Raw genomic sequence first — 24,615 nt, 5'->3', positions numbered from 1 at the left:
ATTATTAAAATTATTATTTATTGTTATATTACCAATAGTGTGAGGAGAGAGACTTATTAATAAAATATGAAGTTATGAGACACTAAGAGGTGGAAAGAGACTCTTTATTAATAGAGAGGATAAGAAGGTTCTTAGTGATTTGAGGAGCCACTAAGAGGCTGTTGGAACTGATTTTTTATTCTCCTTCCTCAAATTTTAAGTTAAGAGGCTGTTGGAGATGCTTAGAGAAGCTCTCTCCACCTCTTAGTGACTCTTAATTCATTTTTTATTAATAATTTACTATTGATGAGTCTCTCTCATTTCACTATTGGTAAATTGAATAATAATTAATAATAAAATAATAAATAAGAAGTAAATATAAGACTATTGTTGGAGATGATATGTCTTAGTGACTCTCAAATTACTAAGAGTTAATTATTTATATTATTTTTAGAGAGTCCACTAAGAGTTTCTTGGAGATGCTCTAAGAGACTGTTGGAGCTGATTTTTCATTCTCCCTCCTCAAATTTTAACTTAAGAGCCAATTTAAGAGGTTGTTGGAGATGCTTTTAAACTTGATAAGTTTTACCTATTGGCATTCTGAACTTTTTAAATAACCTATCACACACTTATAGTTGGCATTAAAAACATGTCATACACCTATAATTGGTTTTAAAAACCTATCACACACCTAAAGTTGGCTCATTCGAACCTCTTGCGTACAAAATCGTTGATCAGTCATCTTTGATAGACGAGATCGTTGTGCGTGCTATAGAAAAAAGAAAAGCGTCTCAGTTCGTTCTGTATGTCACCTCATATGTCAAAGATGACAGATTAACAATTTTGTATGCAGAAGGTCCAAATGAGCCAACTTTAGATGTGCGATAGGTTTTTAATGTCAACTATAAGTGTGTGATAGGTTATTTAAAGAGTTCAGGGTGCCAATAGACAAAACTTACCAAATTTAAGGTTGTAAATATGCATTAAGCTTTTGGTTGTTTCAGTCATTTTAAAGGTGCAACCAATGATTTGGTTTTTGTGATTCTCTTTTTCTGAACTTTTAAGCTTGAAGGAAACTGTGCCTTAGGTTTTTTCTATGGACATTTCCTGTATAGTATTCGAGATTGACTCTGCTATTTTATTTTAGGCCTTTAATGACAATATCTCGGATTCTAATTATTTTGGTCTTTTAGTTGAAGATTGTGTTTCTTTATCTAAAGTTTTTGATAGTTGTGCGTTCTCTTTGGTTAAAAGATGACGCCGCTCGTACTTTAAGTAGGGTGTTTCATTTTTTATCGGTCCCGAAATTTGGTTAAATGCCTCTTCTCTTTGTATCTCTGATGCTTTGCTTTTTAATTAAAGGAATCCTTAATTTATTTATTTTTTTTAAATCTATTCTAAAAAATCTCACATTATAACAATCAAAGTGTCTTCTTAGTGTTCCAAATCATTATCAAATCAAAGTTCCCCACAACAACATATCCGCCCGTTCATCGAATTTACAGTTTCTCGAATTAAAATTTTACAATTCAATTCTCCTGAAGCAATAAATCTGACTAATATCACTTATACACATTTAATTTTTAACACAAGTCATCTTTTGTGAAGTGGTATACATCTCTCTTTAAATGGTCGAATTTAGAAACATGACAGAAATTCTCAAGCTTTTTATGCAACGCAAGTGAACACGTTAGCTATCTTGTATATGAATTAATGGTAGTTTGCCTCCGTATATATCAGGCAGTTGACTCTCTTCGATGTCTTCAAGTAGAGTCGAACTTAAATTTTTGTCATCAACAAAAACCACCTTGAAAAATGTGAATACCATATATAAGCATAACGTTAAGTTGCAGAAAAAAAGGATATATGCTGAATCAAAATGTTCTAAGACATTGTTTGTTTATCGGAAAATATTATTCAGGAAAACATTTTCCTGATTTTTCGGTATTTGTTTACTTAAGAAAATAAGCAGAAAATTTTAGGTAGTCAATATAAAAATTTACGAAGAAAGTGTTTTACCCTTAGAGTAAAACATTTTCCCGAACTTTTGGAATCCTATCCCATTCCTTCTTATCTTTTTGAAAGTAGTAGTCACCCACAACTTTTTTCGTTTTCACGTGATGTAGCCAAAAAAGGGAAAATATTTTATTTTCCAACCCAATATTTTCCAAAACACAATATTTTTCGACAAACAAACGAGACCTAATAAGACCAATCATAAAGAGATTCCTAATTTACATCATTTAAGTTTAAGGCATTTTAGGGCTTTCCTTAACACTCCTGTATCATGTTATATTTGGGATATTGACACATTTGTAGTCAAGCCCTAAACTATTTCCGGCTTTGTGGTGTTTTAGTATACTCCGCCAATCATAACAGTGCCAAATTTATTTATTTTCAGATATTCAAAGTAGTCCGCCTGTCATAGTGGAGGAATGGTGCCTAGTGGCAAGATTCTCCTATTTTTTTGAGCAACTACCGCCATAAATCTATCCGTCCGCCTGTCTGACACGTTGACTGTCAGAGAAATCAGTTCGCCTGTTAGAACAGGCGAGTTGCTTTGAATGTTCGACAAAAATCTTTGGCACGCAACTATGACTGACGGAGCGAACTAAAAGTATCACAAAAATAGAAATAGTTTCAAATACACTATAAATAAATTGTTTATGGAATTATCATAAATGTGTCAATATTCTGTTATCTACTGATCTATGTTGCACGGAAACAGACACGAACACCAAGAAACACAAATTGGGAAAACGTATAAATATTATAAATAAAGGATATATTTATAAATATCAAAAGTATAATAATAATAATAATAAGGGTTAATTTCATATAAGTACCCTGTGATTTCACTTTATTACAGATATGTTCTTGTGCTTTGTTTTTGAGCAAATAAAGGATTGTACATTTCTCCGTTTGCGGAATTGAGGAAGAGACACAAACGGAGTCAGAATCGATGACGTGTCCAAGGGTAATTTTGCCATTTTAAAAAATCGGTATATAAATTTGAAAGGTTAATATATACCAATTTTTTAAAATGGCAAAACTGCTATTGGACACATCATCGATTCTGACTCCGTTTATGTCTCTTCCTCAATTCCGCAAACAGAGAAAAGTACAATCATTTATTTGCTCAAAAATAAAGCACAAGAACCTATCTGCAAAAAAGTGAAACCACAGGGCACTTATATGAAATTAACCCTAATAAAAAATTGGTATTTATACTCGATAACAGTGAGTACGAAAAAATAATAATTAGAAATTATAATCAATTAAAAGTTCTACCTAAAGAGAAAGTTTCAATAGCTAGAATCATAGTAGAAATGAGAATTGGATTGTGTTTGCAGGCGGAAACGGTTTCCTAAACTAAAAACAGTTTCAACATTCTGTTACTTATCGATCTATGTTGAACGGAAACGGACACGGACACCAGAAAACATTATTTCTAAAAAATATAAGAAACAAAAACGTGGAAAACATGTAAATATTAAAAATATAGGGATATATTTATAAATATCATAACTATAATAATAAAATATTGGTAGTAGAAAATAGAAATAATTAGAAATTGTAGAACAGATTTTTATTATTAATTAAAAAGTTCTAGATAAAGAGGAAGTTTCAATTAGCCAGAAACGCATTTTCTATTTTCAATATATACGGAACACGTCCGTAAACATATCGTACTCGTTTCCAAAACGAAATAAAATACTAAAGTAGAGTTTCCGTGAAAACATATGTAATGATAAACAAGTTCTTGGCACCATCTAAGTCTCTATTTTACTAGTCTCTATTGGATTTTTAACATATAAGTGCTGAAATATATATAGGTTATTTCACATTGTTATGTGGTTTCACGTTTTTATAGATCGTACCTGTTATTTTTTTTTTTTGCTACAAATCGAATCTTTTGGTTTGCAAAATTTTTATTTTTTATTGACTTTACCAAATTTGACCGATAAACGAAACACAAACAAACACGCAAGAGTTGTTTACCCAGTTCGGCATTCAATTTGAATGACTACGTCTGGGGTACTACCAAGCCAGGATATTTCACTATAATTTTCGAGATGCAGATTACAAAGAAAAAGACTATATTTATATTCGTCAAGAAACCCTAATCGCCCAAGAAAGAGGCTATAGTTGGATCGTTGAAGTTGGGCCGATCAATTAGTCTCCAAAGCTCAACATAAATGACCTCAAACCTAAACGTTGAAGAATTAAAATTACTTAAAATATAATTTACTTTTTGATTTTTTATTTATTTTGAGATGGTTATTGGATAAAATTGGCAAAGTCAACAAACAATAAATTTTTTTACAAACCACATATATCGATATGTAAAAACGTCAAACCACGAAACATTTATTTAAAATTAACCCATATATATATATATATATATATGATGTTGAATGTTTGTCATACCTTCTTTTTGGTTTTGCTGTCAATGAAAGGGTAAATAGCCTTCCAAGCAGTCATGAATATGTAAGGTACATGGACCACAAATGATTTGGCTAACCTCTCTGGATAACAATCCTGCCAACAAAACAAAATGAATCTATATGAACATGATAACATGAAATGTAGTTAGGATTGAGGCTATAAATGAACCGAGCCGCGCCTGACGTTCGGCTCAATAAAAGCTCAGCTCTATTCGTAAAGCGAGATTGAGTACAGAAAAATTCGGCTCGAAAGTTTGCGATCAGACTCGGTTATAGGTTCATGAATAAGTTTGATTATAACATCGATGAAAAACCTAGTAAATCAGTTTGGTTTGATTATTCTTTTAAGGGTTAATACATTTTTTTTTGTTGCCTCCCGTACTTACCCAAAACTTCAATTGCTCCCCTAAACTTCAGAAGTTCCAAATGTTCCCTATTTTTCTTCAATTACATTCAATAACCCCTTATTTTTAATAGAATTTATTGGATTCACAAAATAGGAGACACCATCTGTCAGGTGTTAAAAAGAAATTGCCAAATAGATAAATAATTAAGAACTTTTTGAAAATTTACGGATCGGTTAAAGTTTTGGTTAGTGAATGCAATAGGACAAGAATAGAGATTTATTGAATGCAAATGGAAAAGAATATGGGGTTATTGAATGTAATTGGACGAAAATATGGAGTTATTGAATACAATTAGATAAGACTAAGCGGTCATTTCGAACTTTTAAAAGTTCAGGGGAAAAGTTGAGGGAGCAATAGATGTATTAAGCCTTGAATATATATGAACATGATAAGATGCAATGCAGTTAGAATTAGGATTGTAAATGAGCCGAGCTGTTATAAGCGGCTCGTAGGGCCGTCTTAAACATTTTTAGGGTCCTATGCTAAATGAAAAAATTGGTCCCTATTTATTAAAAAATTATTATTTTTATATAACAATACTGTTTCTACAAAATGAAACACTAAAATATTTAACTTGATTTTTGATATAATAAATATAATAAAAAAATTTAATTAGATATCGTATAATAATAAAAAAAAATTGGACCCTTAAGATTAAATCGTTATTTCCTAGATAAATTAACATTCACTTGATTTTTGATAGAATAAATAGTAAAAAAAATTTAGTTAGATATTATATAAGAGTAAAAAAATTGGGTTCCTTAAATTTGGGGGGCCTGTGCGGGGAGCTTTTTGTACTCCCTCCTCCTACTCGCTTGGCGGCTTGTCGTTCGGCTTAATAAAAGTTCGACCGTGTTCGGCTTAATTCGTAAATGAGCCGACTTTGAGCACGGCAAAACTCGGCTCGAAAGCTCTCGAACAGGCTCGGTTATAGACTCATTCAGGAAGAAAATCTGCTATCCCATTTGTGTCATATTCCAAATCTCTTTCACAAAAAGTGGTCCCCAATTAATTAAAATAATATATTTTGTGAGCTAAAGCGACCCACATAATAAAAGAGACCACTTTTTATGAGAGGGACATGGAAGGGGACACCGAAATGGGAATAGCAGATTTTCTTCTGCTCATGAACAAGTTTGATTATAATGTCCATAGATAGTCCCGTAAGTAAGTTTGATTTAATTATTTTAATAATAATAATAATAATAATATTTCTATAAAAAGAAAAATGTAAAACTACGTAATTTTATGTGAAATTTTAATTTTATAGATTTTAAAACTACGTATTTTTTGTGTTAAAAATTTCAAATGAACTTAGATTAATGAGTTGTTCGAGCAAAGTTCATGAATGTAATAAAATTTTAAGTGCGAATTAGTCTATTTTCTATTGAGCCGAATAGGAGCAAACCAAAATTCAATTCGGCTCGACTCGACTCGATTTGATTACAGCCTAGTTAAAATTCCTTTGAATGGAAAATGCATAAGAACCTGCAGTATTGATAATATAGCTAGAGCTGCTCTGAAGTCACTATTAGTGTATCCCCATCCTTCAAGATCTGCAATCAACACAAATTTTTCCTGTCCACGTGGCATTCTGCGATCGAACATTTTTAGAAAAGTACAAATTTAGTCGTGAAGTATGAGATTAACCTGTCCGAATTAGTGTCGATTTCATATTGTGTTTTCGAGTTATATGTAATTTTATTATGATATATATTAATGATAACTTTAAGGCTTAATACATCATTTGCCTCTTAAAATTGTCCAAAAAGCTTGATTGATCCCTGAATTTTCAAAGTGTCTCAATAGCCCATCAACTTGCATAAAATATTCAGATAACCCTCTCAACTAGCGTAAAATGTAACCAGTTAATCACTCTGTTGCAAAAAAAAAAAAAAAAAAGTAAATTGTATTCGAAAGTTTTATTGCATGTATCTTAAAATTTGATTACATAATTCAGAGAATAGATTAAAACATATTAAAAATTAAATTCTTACTTGCTCAACTATAAAACTTATTTTCTCTAATATTAGAACCGGATACCTCGACTTTGGTTATTTTACTTTTCTAAAGTGCGTGCAACATACCTTCCGAATGTAATTTAATTTCTTTTCCAACCGAGTGGTTAATTGATTATATTTTACGCAAGTTGATGGGGCTATCTGAACATTTTATGCAAATTGAGGGAGATAACGAGATATTTTGAAAGTTCAGGGTCCAATCAAGATTTTTGGACAAGTTCAGGAGGCAAATTATGTATTAAGCCCTATTTTTTTTATATATTTTATGTTATTTTTATATTAGTATGTTAACACTAACCATTGAAAAGTTCGATAATATCATGTTAGGGAGTAATGTAATGTGTTTATACTAATGTAGGAGGTTCGAAATATATTTGCAAGTAATAATTATAATTTTATTATCTTTATCAATAAAGTGATATATAAAAACAGTATAACAATAATTTTAAATATTTGTGTCATTTCGTGTCGTATTGCATATCAACTCTAACCCAATCCAAAAATTTGCATATCAGTTTCGTGTCAACCCAAAAATGACACTTTAGCTACTAAGCTAAATCTAAACACTAAAATTACGTGTCGATTTCGTATCGTGTAATCGGGTTGTGTGTACTTTTACCACCTTTATCTAAAATGTTTACTATGTTATTCATAAAATTATAATTACCAACAAAAAAAGGTACGAAAGTGTTTCTGTTCGATAAATTTGTTTAGAAGGTACGGACAATCAAACCTTTTTTTTATGATTTCGGTAATATAGACTAAAATTGATCTTTGTTTGGAAATATTAGAATCAAATTTGTGCAAAATTGCACGTTAAAACTAAATTTACACTTCTCCAAAAACGTTGATCCCAAAAATATATACTATAATTGGTCACAATTTGTTTGCACTTAAGAATGTGTAGCATAGGATTCAATTTTGCTCTTTTTGGAATAATATTTAGGGTAATTAATTTATTAGTTCCTATATTTTGATAAAACACACTGTTTTGTCCCTGTATTTTAAAAAACACATGGTAAGGTCCCTAACCTTTTTCTCAGTGAACTGTTTAGTCATTCCATCTGTTTGTTAGATTTTTTACCGTTTATAACTTCGAAAATGACTAATTATCCTTTACTATTTACCTTCAAACTTTAGAAGAGGAAATCCAATTTAGAAGAAGAAGCTATTTGTATGGAGAACAAGAAAAAGAACAGACCCAATGCTTACGAATTTGAACGATTAAGAAGAAAATCAAGAAGAAGAACACTCAAAGTTGATTTCAGATGCATTAGAGTTTAAAGGAAAGGAAAATAAAGGAAAAGAAGAACGCAAATCCAAATTGACTAACAAAATCTTCATGAGAGTCTAACGGCATGGACTAAACAGTTCACCGAGAAAAACGTTATAGACTAACAGTTCACCGAGAAAAACGTTAGGGACTTTACCGTGTATTTTTGAAAATACAGGGACTAATAAATTAATTACCCTAATATTTAGGGTAAATAATTTATTAGTCTCATACCTTTTACCTAACACACTGTTTAGTCCTCCTATTTTGAAAAACACATTTTAAGGTCCCTATCTTTTACCAATATTAACCTTTTGGTCCTTTTATCTATTTTTTAGATTCTTAACCGAACATACCTTAGCTTTTCGGACAGCCACAACACAATACAAAATGACCATGTTACTCTATTATTTTATATTTGTCCGTTTATTCCAAATATAACGGATACAAGTCTAAAAAAACTAGATAAAAGGATTAAATGGTTAATATTGATAAAAGTTACGGACTTTATAATGTGTTTTTCAAAATAGGAGGACTAAACAGTGTATTAGGTAAAAAGTAGGGGACTAATAAATTATTTACCCTAATATTTAAACCATTGATTCTCTCAAGCTCATTCAAATATGGAGTACAAAGTTGGGTTACCTGGCAGATATTCTCTCAAGAGTGAAGACTACAAAACCTGCAAGGATAAAAAAAAATCCGTAACTAAAGTGTAATCGAGCTTAGCCAAGCCGAGCTTTAACCGATTCATGTTCACTCGGCAAACAATTAACGAGCTCAAACTGACCGTCGAGCTTGGTTCGAGCTCAAAATCCTATTCGAGCTCAGCTCATTAAAGAAATTAGCTGTTCGTGAGCTGCTTGTTTGTTTTGTTCACAAGTAACTCATAATTCTGGTCATGAACTTTGCTCTCGAATAACTCGTTAACTATGTTTACAAGCAAGTTCACGAGTAAAACTCGTGAACAAAACTACATAGTTTTTACATTGGATAAAAATAATTTATTCGTGCCTACATTTTTACTCAACATATTGTTTAGTCCTCGTCTTTTAATAACTCAATGTTTATTTTCTAACTTTTATACAATTCAACAGTTTAGTCTCTTATAGAGGGAGATTGAGGGACTAAAGTGTTAAATAAAACAAACCTTAAGAACTAAATAGTGTATTATTAAAATATGAGGACTAAACAGTATATTAGGTAAGCTTGTTAACGAACCTATAACCAAGCTTGCTCGTGAGCTTTCGGTACGAGATTTGTCGTGCTCAAACTCTACTCGTTTACGAATCGAGCCTCAAAATCATGCTCAAGTTCGGCTCAAGTTAAATGCACCATTGGTTGCTGGACTTTTACTGTTGTCTTAAAATGGTCACTCAACTTCAATTTGTCCGATAAAATCATTCAACTTTTAATTTTGTCTCAATAAAGTCACTCTATCGACTTCAAAAGTAAAAAAACTGGAAATATGACGTGGCTGACACAACACATGGTTGCCACCTAGCTGACATGTGTTGTTTGGCTTGGCTACATGACAACCACGTGTCATCTATGTGGCGGTCACATGTCGTTTCGGTAAGCATTACCGCAGATGTGGTAGTCACATCAATTTTCCGTTGTCGTTTTGCTCTTGAAGTCGCTAGAGTGACTTTATTGAGACAAAATTCAAAGTTAAATGATTTTATTGAGACAAATTAAAGTTGAGTGACCATTTCGAGACAACCATTAAAGTTGAGTGACCAACAATGCATGTAACCCAATTCAGCTCATTTACGAATCAAGCTAAATACGGTCAAACTTTTATCGAACCAAACATCGAGCATGCTTGAATGTATAACCAAGCCTGCTCGCCAGCTTTCGAGCCGAGTTTCATCATCCTCAAGCTCTACTCATTTGCAAATCGAGCGTCAAAATCATGCTCAATTTCAGCTCGGGTTAAATGCATCATTGGCCACTGAACTTTTATGATTGTCTGAAAATGGTCACTCAACTTCAATTTTGTCTCAATAAAATAATTCAATTTTGAATTTTATCTAAACAAAATCACTTCGGCGACTTCAAGAGCAAAAAAAACAACGGAAATATGACATGACTTCAACGTTAGCACTAGTTAACTTCCACCGCTCATTGAAACGATATGTGGCTGCCACACAGCTGCCTGAAATGACATGTGGTTTCCACCTAGCTGACATGTGTTGTTTCAGTCAGCTAGGTAGCAGCCACATGTCATCTAGGTGGCAGTCACATATTGTTTCGGTCAGTAGTGAAAGTTGACTGCCATTAATGTGACAACCACGTCATTTTTGCTCTTGAAGTCGCCAGAGTGACTTTATTAAGATAAAATTCAAATTTAAATGATTTTATTAAGAAAAATTGAAGTTGAGTCACCATTTTGAGACAAACATTAAAGTTCAGTGACCACCAGTACATTATAATTAACCTTGTTTATGAACCTATAACCAAGTTTACTCGCGAGCTTTTGAGTCGAGTTTCACCATCCTCAAACTCTACTCGTTTACAAATCGAGCCTCAAAATCATGCTCAATTTCAGCTCGGGTTAAATGCACCATTGGTTACTGAACTTTTATGATTGTTTCAAAATGGTTACCCAACTTCAATTTTGTCTCAATAAAGCCACTTCGGCGACTTCAAGAGAAAAAAACATAAGAAATATGATGTGGCTTCCACATTAGCACTAGTCAACTTTCACCGCTAATCGAAACGACATATGACAGCCACCCAGATGGCCGAAACAACACGTGGTTGCCACCTAGCTGACATGTGGTGTTTCAATCAGCTAGGTAACATCCATTTGTCATCTAGGTGACAGTTACATATCGTTTCGGTCATCATTAAAAGTTGACTAGTGCTTATATAGCAGCCAAATCACTTTTCCGGTGTCGTTTTGCTCTTGAGGTCATGGGAATGACGTTATTGAAACGAATTGGTTGATTGACTATCTTGAGACAACCATTAAAGTTCAGTAACCACCGGTGCATTTAATTCAATCAAACTTCTACCAACGGTTCGGCTTATTTACAACTCCATTTTTCTAAATTTGAAAACTTACGCTTGAACTCTTCTATATTCCCATTATATTGAATATGTTTGGCACCAAGAAGAACCACAATGGGATGATTATTCTTATCAAATCCTTGCATGAACATCTTGTTCTGGGCAAGTTCATTTGGAATTTCTGATGGAGATATAGATCCATTAGGCATAAATGATCTCTTCCAGCTTAGGTACTTCAAGAATAATGTTGAAGCTTTCTTAATGTCCAGTTCACGAGCTCTCAAAAATCGCCTCATCATCAGATCATCCGCTTCCTAAAAATTGCCATTTAGTTCAGTTCAGTAATATTCAATTCAATTCAGTTCATTAGTATTCAATTCAGTAATTTATATATAATTTATTATAATTTATAATTTAGTATTATTTATCTATTTTTTTGTTTGATAAAAATTGGGACGAGACAGAACTTAGGCGGGGTGAGCACCCATGACACAAGAACTGTCAAACCCGTAGTATATTAATAAAAAAAAGTGAGTGTTTGAACAAGAGAAGATGAAGGAAAATAAACAAAAAGAAGAGGAGGAGAAAAGATAGGAAAAGTCAAGAAAAACGCAAGTGTGAAATACTGACGTTTTTCTCGATGAACTGTTTAGTCCCTAACGTTTTTCTCGGTAAACTGTTTAATCCCGGTCGTTAGACTCTCATGATAATTCCGTTAGTCAATTTGGATTTGAGTCAAAATCTATTTAAAATAAAAATGTAATGCCTTAACTATCCTTTACCATAAAATCAAATATATAAGACCATTAAATTCATTGTTTCTCATCTCTGCGTTCTTCTGAAATCATCTGAAATCAACTTTGAGTGTTCTTATTCTTGATTTTTTCTTAATCGTTCAAATTCATAAGCATTTGGTCTGGTAAGCGAGAAAGATTTGAGTCGATTTCTACCTTCAATTCAAACAGGTAGAGTGAGCATGAGTGATTCAATTATGGGTTAGGAATTCAATCATTTCTCCATTTTTTTTGGTGAGCGCAAGTTGTGAGAGAAAGACATAGAGGTGTGAATTATTTTTGACTGATAAATAGTAAAGGGTAATTTAGTCATTTCTGAATTCATGAACGGTAAAAAACCTAACAAACAGACGAAATGACTAAATAGTTCACCGAGAAAAAGGTTAGGGACCTTACCGTGTGTTTTTAAAAATACAAGGACTAAACAATGTGTTTTCTCAAAATATAGGTTTAATAAATTAATTACCCTTGTTTATATATAAATTTATTATAATTTCCTATAATTTATAATTTAGTGTTATTTATCTTTTTTTTTGTTTGATAGAAATTGGAACGAGACAGAACTTGTGCGGGGTGAGCACCCATGACCCAAGAACTGTCAAATCCGCAATATATTAATAAAAAAAATGAGTGTTTGAACAAGAGAAGATGAAGAAGAACAAACAAAAAGAAGGGGAAGGAGAAAAGATAGGAAAAGTCAAGAAAAACACAAGTGTGAAATACTACAAATGTCATCATTGATAAACATGTGGCAAAAAGCAGGAGTTGGAGGCCACCAATTGGTCACTGAGAAAGAGACTCCAAATTTTGCCAATGCATCAACAACTCTATTATTTACCTATAATTCATCATTATTTATTATATGCCTGATACATCAAAAGCCCATGAACTTGTTCAAAAAGTTTGATTGGCCTCTTGAACTTACATGTTGTCTCGTTAGCCCCATCAACTTGCTTAAAATAATCTATTCGCCATCTGAATTTAATTAAAGTAACCTATTGGCCTCTTGAACTTGCTTACAGTGATCATTTGCCCCTAAACTTGTTTCAAGGGATATAAATTACAATTTGTCTAAATCCGTAAAAAATTCAAAACCTAAAAAACAAAGGTCTAATTCATGATTTTAGGTCTTTAAAACAAATTAACTTTATGTTTTGTACATTTATAGCGTTTTTTTTATAGATTTAAAGACTTAATCATGACACTTTAAGTAATTTAAGAGGCTAATGAGATATGTTAGTTTAGGAGGCCAATCAACCATTTTGGACAATTTCAAGAAACAACTCATGTATTAAACCTTTATATAATTATAATTATTATTATTTATTATTATTTTTATATACTATATATTATTTATAATTTAACATTATTATATATAATTCATAATTATTTATTATAATAATTATTTATATATATTTTATAATTTATTATATATAATTTATCATTATTTATTATAACCATAATTATTTATTATACTTTTAATTATTATATATAATTTATCATTTATTATATATATAATTTATCATTATTTATTATTTATATAATTTATTATTTACCATTATATATATATATATATATTATATCATTATTTATTATAATTATAATTATTTATGTGTAAAATTTATTATTTCAATTCCGATCAGTTTACTTAATTTCATTAAAAAAAACAACATAATCTAACATCAATTTAAAATATGAAAATCTTTCTGGTTTCCTTTCCGATTGAAGAAGCCAAGCTAGAATAATACTTAATCTAAGAGCACGAAACAAAGCGTAACCCATTATTTCGGTCTGATCTATCCAAAATTTTATCATTTGACAATGAGCTATTATTTAGTCACATTTGACCCCGATCTATCATAATTCATAAAATTTCACTCAATTTAGATGGAAACTTAACAATTACTCAATTAATTTAGATGAAAACTTAACAAAATAGTTGTAAGGCTCATTGACACATGTCGATATTTTATTACTTAGGCTTGATAAATCTTAGTTTACTGGGTTTTCTTTTACTTTTTTTTCTTTATTTTAAATGTAATTAATTATGTTCAGATATAAAAATTTATGTGGCACATAAATTTTAAGGCTTGCTACGTGTCAAGTTCATGTGTCAAAATATCATCAAATATTAGGATGATAACAGTTTTGTCAAGTATTCATCCAAATTAGGTCAAATTCCATCCATTGGAATAGTTCAGGGGCCAAATGTGACCAAATAATAGGCTAAAGGTTAAATAACAAAATTTTGGATAAATTGAGAGCTAAAATTTTGAAATAGTTCAAGAGCCAAATATCACCAATCGCTGAACATATTCACATTAAATGCATAATTGGTCACTCAACTTCAAATTATCTCAACAAAATCGTTGAACTTTAAATTTTATATTAATAAAATCACTTCACCAACTTCAAAACAAAAAGACATCAGAAATATAACGTCTATCACACCCACTCAAATCAAATCACTGATGTGGGTGATCAGTGGTATCCACATATTAAAGGAGGTAAGTTACATAATAGGTATAATTGATTAAATAATTTACAAAAACAATTAACTATGTTTGACAAAAGTGCAAAATAAAAAAAGTTGAAAGTTTGATAGAAAAAAATAAAATAAAATAAGCAGTAAATGACAAAAACAAGAAGGATAAACTACACCAATGGTACCTGAACTTTACATAATTTACACTTTGGTATCTAGATTACATTTTGTCCCAAAAATATACTTGAAGTAACGATGACCGGACAATTTAGTATATTTTTACCGGTTATGACCGGTCAACGCGAGTTTCATGAGTTAATTACATTAATAGTACCCGAACTTTACCATAATTCACACTTCGGTACCTGGATTTTATTTTATCCTAAAAACATAACACAAGTAAAGGTGACTGAAAGGTTTAGTTCATTTGATCGGTTAGTGACCGGGTAACATGAACTAAACATTGGGACTCACCATACACTCAATTAACATAAAATTATAATATTGTCATTTATGAGCTAAATGACAGTATTATAATTTTATGTTAATTGAGTATATGATTGGTCTCAATTTTTAATTTAAAATGGTCAAACTCGGATTGATCAATCACTGATCGGTCAAATATACTAAAATATTAAGTTATCTTTACTTGAAGTGTATTTTTTGGACAAAATGAAATCTAGGTACCAAAATGTGAATTCGGGTAAAGTTCAGGTACCATCAGTGTAATTTACTCATCAAAATCGCATTGACCAGCCATTAACCGGTAAAATATACTTAATTATCCGGTCATCGTTACTTCGGGTATATTTTTGAGACAAAATGTAATTTAGGTACCAAAGTGTGAATTAGGGTCATGTTCAGATACCATTGGTGTAATTTACTCAAAAAAGAAAAAAGATGGATAATTCCTAAAAAAAATTGTTCCTTTTAATGATAATTTTAAAAATAATAGGGTTAAGGTGCAAAAATGCCCCTAACGTTTTGGGTTAGGAGCAATTTTACCCCTAATGTCTAAAATGGTGCAATTTTACCCCTAACGTTTTTAGCCAAGAGCAATTTTACCCCTAACGTTGATAATTTGGGTCAATTTCAGAAATAATTCATCAAACTGTCTGCTCGGTCATGAATCTTGCCATCTATACTTCACACGTGCGTCATTTTAACACTAACAAATCACAAATATATGTTGGGATGTGAAAAAAATAAAAAAAAAATATATACTGTCTTTTGTACGAATTAGACAAAAAAATTCAAAAAATTCACCGAATTTATAAATATTAATCTCCAATTCTATTATTAAATTACAAAAAAACATGAAATCATTTTTTTAGAATGAATTGATATGAAATTGGTGCAAAATAAGAATCAAAAATATATATGTTTTATAATAGTGTCTGAAATTGACCCAAATTATCAACGTTAGGGGTAAAATTGCTTTTGGCTACAAACGTTAGGGGTAAAATTGTACCATTTTAGACGTTAGGGGTAAAATTGCTCATCACCCAAAATGTTAGGGGTATTTTTGCACCTTAACCCAAAATAATATCTGGTTAAATAAAATTACCACTATAATGCTCTTAATAGTTTACCCTAGTTAGTTGATACCGATAATTAATATACCGGTATCATCATTGCAAGGAACCCGGTGTTTCAAACACCGGGCTCACTGTGTTAGTGATGAACCCGGTGTTTCAAACACCGGGTTCAATGTGTTAGTGCTGTTGCACAGGGGCGGAGCCAGAGGGGGCGGGGAGGGTCGGCCGACCCTCTGGCTCCGCCGAAAAACAGCAGTGAGTAGTTTTTCTCTCTGGCTCCGCCAGGAGCCGCCATGGCTGGAGCCCCTCCAGCCATGGCGGCACAAATTGCAGAAGATGCTGCAAATCTCTTTTACATTCGAATGAAGCAACAGAACAAATCTAAGGCGAGAAGACGGATGGACAGATGAGGAAAGAAAGAGGACGACTACAGCGGCTTGATCTGTTTGGTTAGGTTTCGTTTAATTGTATATAATATTGTTTTGTTTTTTTGTGTTTTTTATTAGTATTTTCTATGATAAAGATGGAGTAGAGATGCATTGAAATTGCTGTTTTTTTTTTAATCAAGAAATTGCTGTTCTTTTTTCTTTTTGTTCATATTGTTTATTGTTTTTTGAAACTATTTGTATTTGTTTAGTTTATTAGGGATAATTATCAAAATTGACCCAATTTTTTTTAAAAATATAAATTTGACCCTAATGTTTCCAATAACGATCATTTTTATCTATATGTTACTGAAAATTAAAAATGTTGAATTGACTGTTATTTAATTGTTATATTCGATACTCTAAACACCGGTTATGTTTAAGATATTTAACATATTTTAGAAGAAAAAAAACATGTTTAAAATATTAACAACTGCTTTTTAATTTAGATATTAAATTAGTTATTCAAATTGAACTGATTTTTTTTTAAGACTTGCAATTATTAATAAACAATCAGTATAGCATACCGGGAAAGAAATTTCCATAAAGGCTTTTATATATAAATACATTCTTAATAGGAATCAACTTGAATCATTATTTGAAAAAATTTCTGCCTACTGTGGAGCCCTCCAAATTTTTAGTGCTGGCTCCGCCACTGCTGTTGCAGCATTTAATGCTGCAGCAGCCACAATTTTTTTTTATTTGAAAAAAACCCACAATTCTATATACATAGACCATTAACATAAATTATTCACAATTTCTATATACATAAACCATTAATATATATATATATATAAAATAAATTATTCCTTATACTTGCTTTTCCCAAGTGTGAAGTTAAATAGTTTATTAGTCCCTATATTTTATCTAACACGCTATTTAGTCCTCATATTTTAATAACACACTTTTTATTTTTATTCTATTCAATAGTTTAGATCCGGCTGCCGGAACTAGGGTCGGCCTTGGGTATAGACCCGGAGTGCATCGGCCTAGGTCCCATTCTGGAAGGGTCCAAAAATTGTTTTAGCCTTTATATGTATATATGAAATTAATTTTTTTAAATATAAATAGTGATAAAATTATATAGAAGGGTCTATTTCTTTCTGAAACCCTATTGCCGGAACCAGGGTCGGCCCTGGACATAGATCCCGGGTGCATCGGCCTAAGGTCCAGTGCTAGAGGGGGCCCAAAATTTTTTTTAGCCTTTATATGTATATATGAAATTTAATTTTTTTTAATATAGATAGTGATAAAATTATGGGTCAAATACATGAATATCATAATTAAGTACGAAATTACAACTAAATCATATCATCAAACTTAATTCTTAATATGTCATTATTCTCTATATATTATGATTTTATATCATAATTTAAAAATGCTAGACTCCAATTCATAAATTATAAACCCTAGAAAATATATTTTAGACTTCTAATTTATAAATTCTAATACTTAAAATATATTAAAAATACTGATTTTACTAGTGTGATATAATCTAAAATTATGATTTGACATATTTGTAAATAGTTTTTCAAAACTGAATTTCTGTGTAATTTTCCCTAAAATTATATAGGAGGGTCTATTTCTTTCCGAAACCCCATTGATAAAAAAATTAAAAACCTATTTTGTTATGTATAAATTTTTTATTATTAAAAGGGCCCTTATTATTTATTTTGCCTAAGGCCCTAATTTGTTAGGACCGGCCCTGGCCGAAGCTACAATAGGAGTAGTTTCAACGGCTGAGGTTCGTAAACTTTCCATAGTAGGGATGGTTCCTGTGATCGGAGGGTTAAACTGAACAAAAGTAAAAACTAAAAAATGTGTTATTAAAATATGATAACTAAGTAACGTCTTAAATAAAATATAAGGACTAATAAATTATTTACTTATATTATTTTATATGTTCTTTGGTAAAAAAAAAGTTTTATACGTCCCAAATAATGAAATACTAAATTCTGATTAATTTATTGTATGCATGTAAATAATGATTTTTTTATATATAAATTATGCAAATAATTGTTTATGTATATAGAATTGTAGCTTTTTTTTTTCCTGAAGGGTGAATTGTGCCTTCTGTTTTTTTTTTTTTTTTGATAAAATAACAATATTATTATGGGTGCTGCAGCATTAAATGCTGCATTAATGCTCCAGCAGCCTAACACAATGAATCCGGTGTTTTAAATACCGGATTCATTGAGTAAATTACACCAATATATTTGAACTTTACCCTAGTTCACACTTTGATACCTAGATTACATTTTGTCTCAAAAATATACCTGAAGTAACGATGACCGGACAATTTAGTATATTTTACCGGTCACTGGCCAGTCAATACGAGTTTGATGAGTAAATTACATTGATGGTACCTGAACTTCACCCTAATTCACACTTTGGTACCTAGATTTTATTTTCTCCAAAAATACACATCAAATAAAGATGACCTAATATTTTAGTACATTTGACCGATTAGCTCCGAGTTTGACCATTTTAAATTAAAAATTGAGACCTATCACACACTCAATTAACTTAAAATTACAATACTACTATTTAGCTCTATCTCTCTCTCTCTATCTATATATATATATATGTGTGTGTATATTAAATGACAATATTATAATTTATGTTCATTGAGTGTATGGTGAGTCCGAATGTTTAATTTAAAATGGTCAAACTCACGTTATCCGGTCACTAACTCATCAAATGAACTAAAATATTGGGTCACCTTTACTTGAGTTATGTGTTTAGGATAAAATAAAATTCAGGTACCAAAATGTAAATTAAGGTAAAGTTCAGGTACCATTGATGTATTAACATATGAAACTCACATTGACCGGTCATTAACCAGTAAAATATATTAAATTATCCAGTCATTGTTACTTCAGGTATATTTTTGAGACAAAATGTAATTTAGGTATCAATGTATGAATCAGGTAAAGTTCAGGTACCATTGGTGTAATTTATCCCGGATTCATTGCAATAATGACACCGACTACATTGATCATTATAGTAGTAAATTTTTTTAACCCAACATTGTTTTTAAAATTATTATTAAAATGAGCATTTTTTATAGGAAATTATCAAAAAAGGGTTTCTAAACTGTAAAATAAAATTTAAAATTGATTTCTAATATAATTTCCTCTTAAACAAATTCAATGGTCAGATGGAGGACTATGGACTTGAAATCAGAAATTGAAATCCATACTGGTTCTTCAATTTTGAAATCGAGAGTTAGTACGGTTTCGTCCAATGAAATCGAAGGTGTCATCATTGATTGAGAATCGAAATTGTTAGGTTAGGTTTTGAGAATATAAACGTTGATGTAGAAATAAGGTAATTAAGGTGAGTGTTGGGCAGTGAAACATTGTTACATTCATAAAATGTCGATGGCGGAGATGCGTATATTGAAATAGATGCGTGGTTATACGAGAAAAGATCGGGTGAGTAATGAAATAATTAGGACAAAAGTAGGGGTTACATCTATTGAGAATAGAATGAAGGAAAACCTCCTAATAAGGTAACTTAAGTGGGTGTTGGGCAGTGAAACATTGTCACATTCATAAGATGTTGGTGGCGGAGAAGCGTATATTAAGATGGATGTGTGTTCATACGAGAAAGGATCGGATGAGTAATGAAATAATTAGGACAAAAGTAGGGGTTACATCTATTGAGAATAAAATGAGGGAAAACCGATTAAGGTGGTTTGACCATGTGAGACGAAGAGTGCTTGATGCGCCGGTTAGGAGGACTGAAGAGTGGCAAAACTTTTGGGAATCGAGAGTGATATGAGTTTTCTTATAAAAATAAGTTTAGAAAAATTTATAAAAAAAGTGAGGAAAATGTTTTAACATTTTAAAAAGAGTAAAATATTTTTTTATTTTGAAACTTTACTTTATTGATTCCTACTTTTTTTTTTTTTTAAGGATAAGGTCTAAAAATATCTATAACGTTGACAGTTAGGAGCAACATTACCCCTAATGTCTAAAATGATGTAATTTTACTCTTAACATTGGCAGTCAGAGCAATTTTACCCTTAATATTGGTAAATTGGGTCAATTTCAGATATTATTATAAAATTCAGATGTTTTGTTACTTATTCTGCATCAGTTACACATCGGTTAGTTATAAAAAAAAGTTTTCCTATTTTTTGTTATTTGATAATAGAATTGGAGATTAATATTTTTAAATTTGACGAAATATTTAATTTTTTTTGTCCAACTCGTACAAATACAGTATAATTTTTTAATTTTATATTTGATTTCTTTTTACGTATATCCATGTGTTTGTGATCCGTTACTAATGAGTAATAAACGACGCACATCTAAAACATAGATGATAAAATTTGTGACTGAGAAGACAGTTTGATGAATTTATTTTTCAAATTAACTCAATTTACCAACGTTAAGGATAAAATTGCTTTTGGTTGTCAATATTAAAAGTAAAATTGTACAATTTTAGACATTAAAAATAAAATTGCTCATAACCGTTAACATTAGGATATTTTGTACCTTATCCTATTTTAAAACACTAACCAAATATTTAGAATTGTTTTATTTTAGAATATAAAATTTCCCCACCCTAAATTTTTCGACAACCAAACGGTCTTCCTTTTCTTCTTTCCTGGGAACTCCTTCTTACCTTCTCTAGTCTTCTTTTCTTTTTTCTTTGTTTTTTCATACTTTCCATCGACTCCTTTCTAATCAGATCTACTCCGGGGAGGAAGAAGAAAGCTTGTCTTCCTTCTTCTTCTTCTTCCTCCTCCTATTTATATTTTAGTTTCCGTTTTTAGCTTTATATTTACATTTTCTTGTTAGTTTCTGTTAGATCTACACTTTTGAGCAATAGTTTTTTCTTTTATTCTTTTTTCGGTCTTAGCAAGAGCGGAAAAAGTTTATCTTGTCCGTAGATCTATAGATCTGCGTGGATGCACAAACAAACAGAAAGGACTCAGATCCGAACGTTAGGAAGAGCTTAAATGATGAAGTATGGATTACAACGTTTTTTCAACGGGATTCGACTTACGAGAATGATATAATTTTTATGTCTGTTGTATTTGTATCTTTTCTGGTTTTATTGCTCTTGATAGTCTTTTTACTGCTCTTTGTAGTCTACATATTGCCCTCTGTCGTCTATTTCTTTCCTTTGTGGGTCTTTACCCTATGGAATGGAGGTTTTATTCCTCTTTATTTCGTGCTGTACTTATATTATTATTATTTTTTGATAGGGACGCTCTACTCGTATTTTTAAGTTAATGGAATGCTACGTTGCCTTTTATAAAAAAAAAAAAAACAAAAAACAAATCTACTGTTCTTCAATTAAAATGGCAATCAAAGCTCCATCATAACAAATTAAAACGATCGGAAATCTCAAGTGAATCAGAATTTTAAATCAGCTAGGGTAAACTACAATCAAAGCTCCATCATAACAAATTAAAACGATCGGAAATCTCAAGTGAATCAGAATTTTAAATCAGCTAGGGTAAACTACACTTATGGCCATTTAACTTTACCCATTTTCACATTATGACAATTGAACTTCATTTCTTCCCATACTAAATTTTACACTTTTTAATACCGGTGGCAACTCAAATTTAACTAACTTCTCAAAATGACCGTTAATGAACTCAAAATGAAAATATTCAAGAATTAAAGTTGTTTAGAACGACATTTACCATGAAAACCACATTTTTTATTTTCAAAAATAACATTTTTAGAGTTTTTTCTCTCTAAAAATTCACTTTCTCTCTCCTAACCAAACAACACCCAAATGACCTCAAAACGAAAATTTTCAAGAATTAAAGTTCCTTAAAATATCATTAACCATTTGGATTTTTTATATTTATACTTCAACGGTCGTTTTGAGATGTTAAGTGGCCACCGGTGTTAAAAAGTGTAAAGTTCAATTGTCATACCGGGAAGAAATGAAGTTCGGTGGCCATAATGTGAAAATGGGCAAAGCTCAGTAGCCATGGGTGTAATTTACCCGTAAAACAATAGAGAAAAAGCAAGGAATGAAGCGAACCTTAGCATCAGGATCTTCTCTTTCAACATGAGATCTCATAATTTGAATTTTATTTTTCTCAATCTCATCGGTTTCCTTTCCGTTTTCTGGACTCGCCGCCGCCGCCTCATTTTGTTTGTCGCCGCCGGCACAGACTTCGGTATCCGACCATGTAAACAGTCCCCGGAAAGTCATGATAATTACAAAAACGACTGCAGATCGGGAGAGCTTCTGAAAAGCGAAATTGACGGAATCTGAGGAGAAGAGGAATTTTTTCTGTTATGATAATAAGAAAACATCAAAACTGTGAGGGACATGGTTGATAAATTTATACAAGTTTTAAAATTTTAAGTAGGTGGCGAATAAATATATCATTAAATTTTTAAATTTGTTCAACTTCTAAACTTTCTTTCAAAGTATTTTACTAGCCTTTTCGACGAAAATATCCGATGGTGATATACGTAACTTAGTCCGAAATTGACATCCCCGACGGATTATCAGCGGATTGAGTCTGTATAGGTTCAATTCCGTCGGTGGCTTCTCTAGCCGAAATAAATACCAACGCTTCGGGTGGAAATATTAAAATTTTGGGGCGGTTTTATGATCTGTTGTTGTTCCGCCGGTGATCAGGAGTGGCTACAATTCCGCCGGTGATTTGCAGCGGAAAAAATTCTAGAAAATTCTGCTGGTAATTCGCAATTTTCTTATAGTGTATAAAATGTCCAATAAGCCCTCTGAACTTGCATAAAATGTAATTAATTAATCACTCAGTTACAAAAAAAAGTAAGTTATATGTGGAAAATGTATTACATGTGTCTTAAACAAAGTAAAACGACCAAGATTAGGATATGCGGTTCTAATATTAGAGAAGACAAGTTTTATAGTTGAGCAAGTAAGAACTTTTTTTAATCTATTTTTGAATTATGCAATTACATTTTAAGACGTGTGGAATACATTTTCTGAATTTAACTTATTTTTTTGCAACTGAGTGATCAATTGATTACATTTTATGGAAGTTTAAGGGGCTAACTGGATATTTTATGCAAGTTGAGGGGGCTTTCAAAACATATTGAAAGTTCAGAGGGCCAACCAAACATTTTGAATAAATTCAGGGACCAAATGATGTATTAAGCTTTTTTTTCATTAATTAAGTAGGTGGCTAATAAAATAAGGGTAAATTGCAAAACTATGTCAAATGGGAGACCCATTAACATATTTAACCCATTTACTCAACCTACTACATATATATACTATTTTTGTGTGACTTTCCTATAATACCCTCAATATTTACGCGCGGCTGTCTTCCTCCCGACTGACTTCACAGAGGTTAGCATATGCGAAGCCTGCGAACTAATAAGCTAATGTTTGGTCTAGTTGATGATTTTAATTAGTATATGCGAAGTCTGCGAAGCTAATGTTTGGTTTAGTTGATGATTTTAATTAGCATATGTGAAGCCTGTGAAACGAATGTTTGGTTTAGTTGATGATTTTAATTAGCATATGCGAAGTCTGGATGTGTTTTTAACAAAATTCGCTAAGTGGTATATAACAAAAAATGGCAAACAACAACGGTCAATTAATGTCTGTCGTAATTTCATAATCTGGAAATAATGCCTAATTATTTAACAAAAAAAAAATCAGAACATAAATGAATACACCAACAATCATTCAGTGAAATTTATAGAATTAGGCATTTTCTCTGCGATTCCCACGCTTCTGCCTCACGGAACGAGGTTGCTGTTCGCCCTAAAATCGCCCTCTTTCTTTCCATTTTCTCTGTTGTTTCGCCTTCTTCCTCATCTTTTCTCTCACTATTCACCTTCTTCTATCGTCATTCACCTTTTCTCACTGTCGTTCGTCCTAAAATCGCCCTCTCGTCTTTCCTCTACCGCCGTTCGCTTTCCTTTTCTCTCACTGGAGTAGGAGTTGCTGGAGAACACCGTCAAAATCGCCTTCAAAACGCCGGTGGAAGTAGGTTGCTGGAGATCGCCTTCTAAATCGCCATTTGATCAATCTGTTTCTGGAGAAGAATGGGGAATGGGAAAAGACAAGAGTATATTTGTCCAAATATATTGAAAATGCCTAGATATGTAAGAAGTTAGAGAACTATGCTAAATATGTAAATGGGCCTCTTATTTGACCTAGTTCTGTAATTTACCCATAAAATAATCCGTAACCGGTAACTATAAATTAAATGTTTAATTTAGTGTCCAAAAAGCTTGATTGACTCCTG

General features: G+C 31.5%; 1 protein-coding gene across 2 annotated transcripts; it reads right to left on the bottom strand.

The window, feature by feature from the left end:
• Window positions 1–1,424: 1,424 nt before the first annotated feature.
• LOC136206748 (uncharacterized) lies at window positions 1,425–22,658 on the bottom strand. 2 transcript variants are annotated; one of them, XM_065997897.1, is made up of 6 exons: window positions 22,404–22,658; window positions 11,199–11,457; window positions 8,774–8,810; window positions 6,323–6,428; window positions 4,411–4,521; window positions 1,425–1,786 (listed from the first exon to the last, which is right to left on the bottom strand). In XM_065997897.1, exons 1-6 carry the CDS (start codon window positions 22,575–22,577, stop codon window positions 1,670–1,672), a joined length of 804 nt encoding a protein of 267 aa, XP_065853969.1. In that variant the 5' UTR covers window positions 22,578–22,658; the 3' UTR covers window positions 1,425–1,669. The 2 variants fall into 2 exon arrangements, with proteins under 2 accessions (XP_065853969.1, XP_065853970.1); XM_065997898.1 differs by lacking the exon at window positions 1,425–1,786 and adding an exon at window positions 4,060–4,190.
• Window positions 22,659–24,615: the final 1,957 nt, after the last annotated feature.

Source organism: Euphorbia lathyris, chromosome 9, assembly GCF_963576675.1.
Source record: "Euphorbia lathyris chromosome 9, ddEupLath1.1, whole genome shotgun sequence".
In the NCBI taxonomy this organism is placed as follows: Eukaryota; Viridiplantae; Streptophyta; class Magnoliopsida; order Malpighiales; family Euphorbiaceae; genus Euphorbia; species Euphorbia lathyris.
The sequence above is the reverse complement of the archived record's forward strand: the minus strand, read 5'-3'. Positions and strand labels throughout refer to the sequence as shown.

Bases quoted from the DNA above. Each gene is read 5' to 3' on its own strand.
- LOC136206748 (XM_065997897.1), bottom strand. From the start codon at position 22,577: ATGACTTTCCGGGGACTGTTTACATGGTCGGATACCGAAGTCTGTGCC. The intron at 6,429-8,773 runs GTAACCCAACTT...GTTCGATCGCAG, and splicing joins CTTGAGAGAATATCTGCCAG to AATGCCACGTGGACAGGAAA. The intron at 4,522-6,322 runs GTTCTTATGCAT...TTTTGTTGGCAG, and splicing joins CTATATTATCAATACTGCAG to GATTGTTATCCAGAGAGGTT.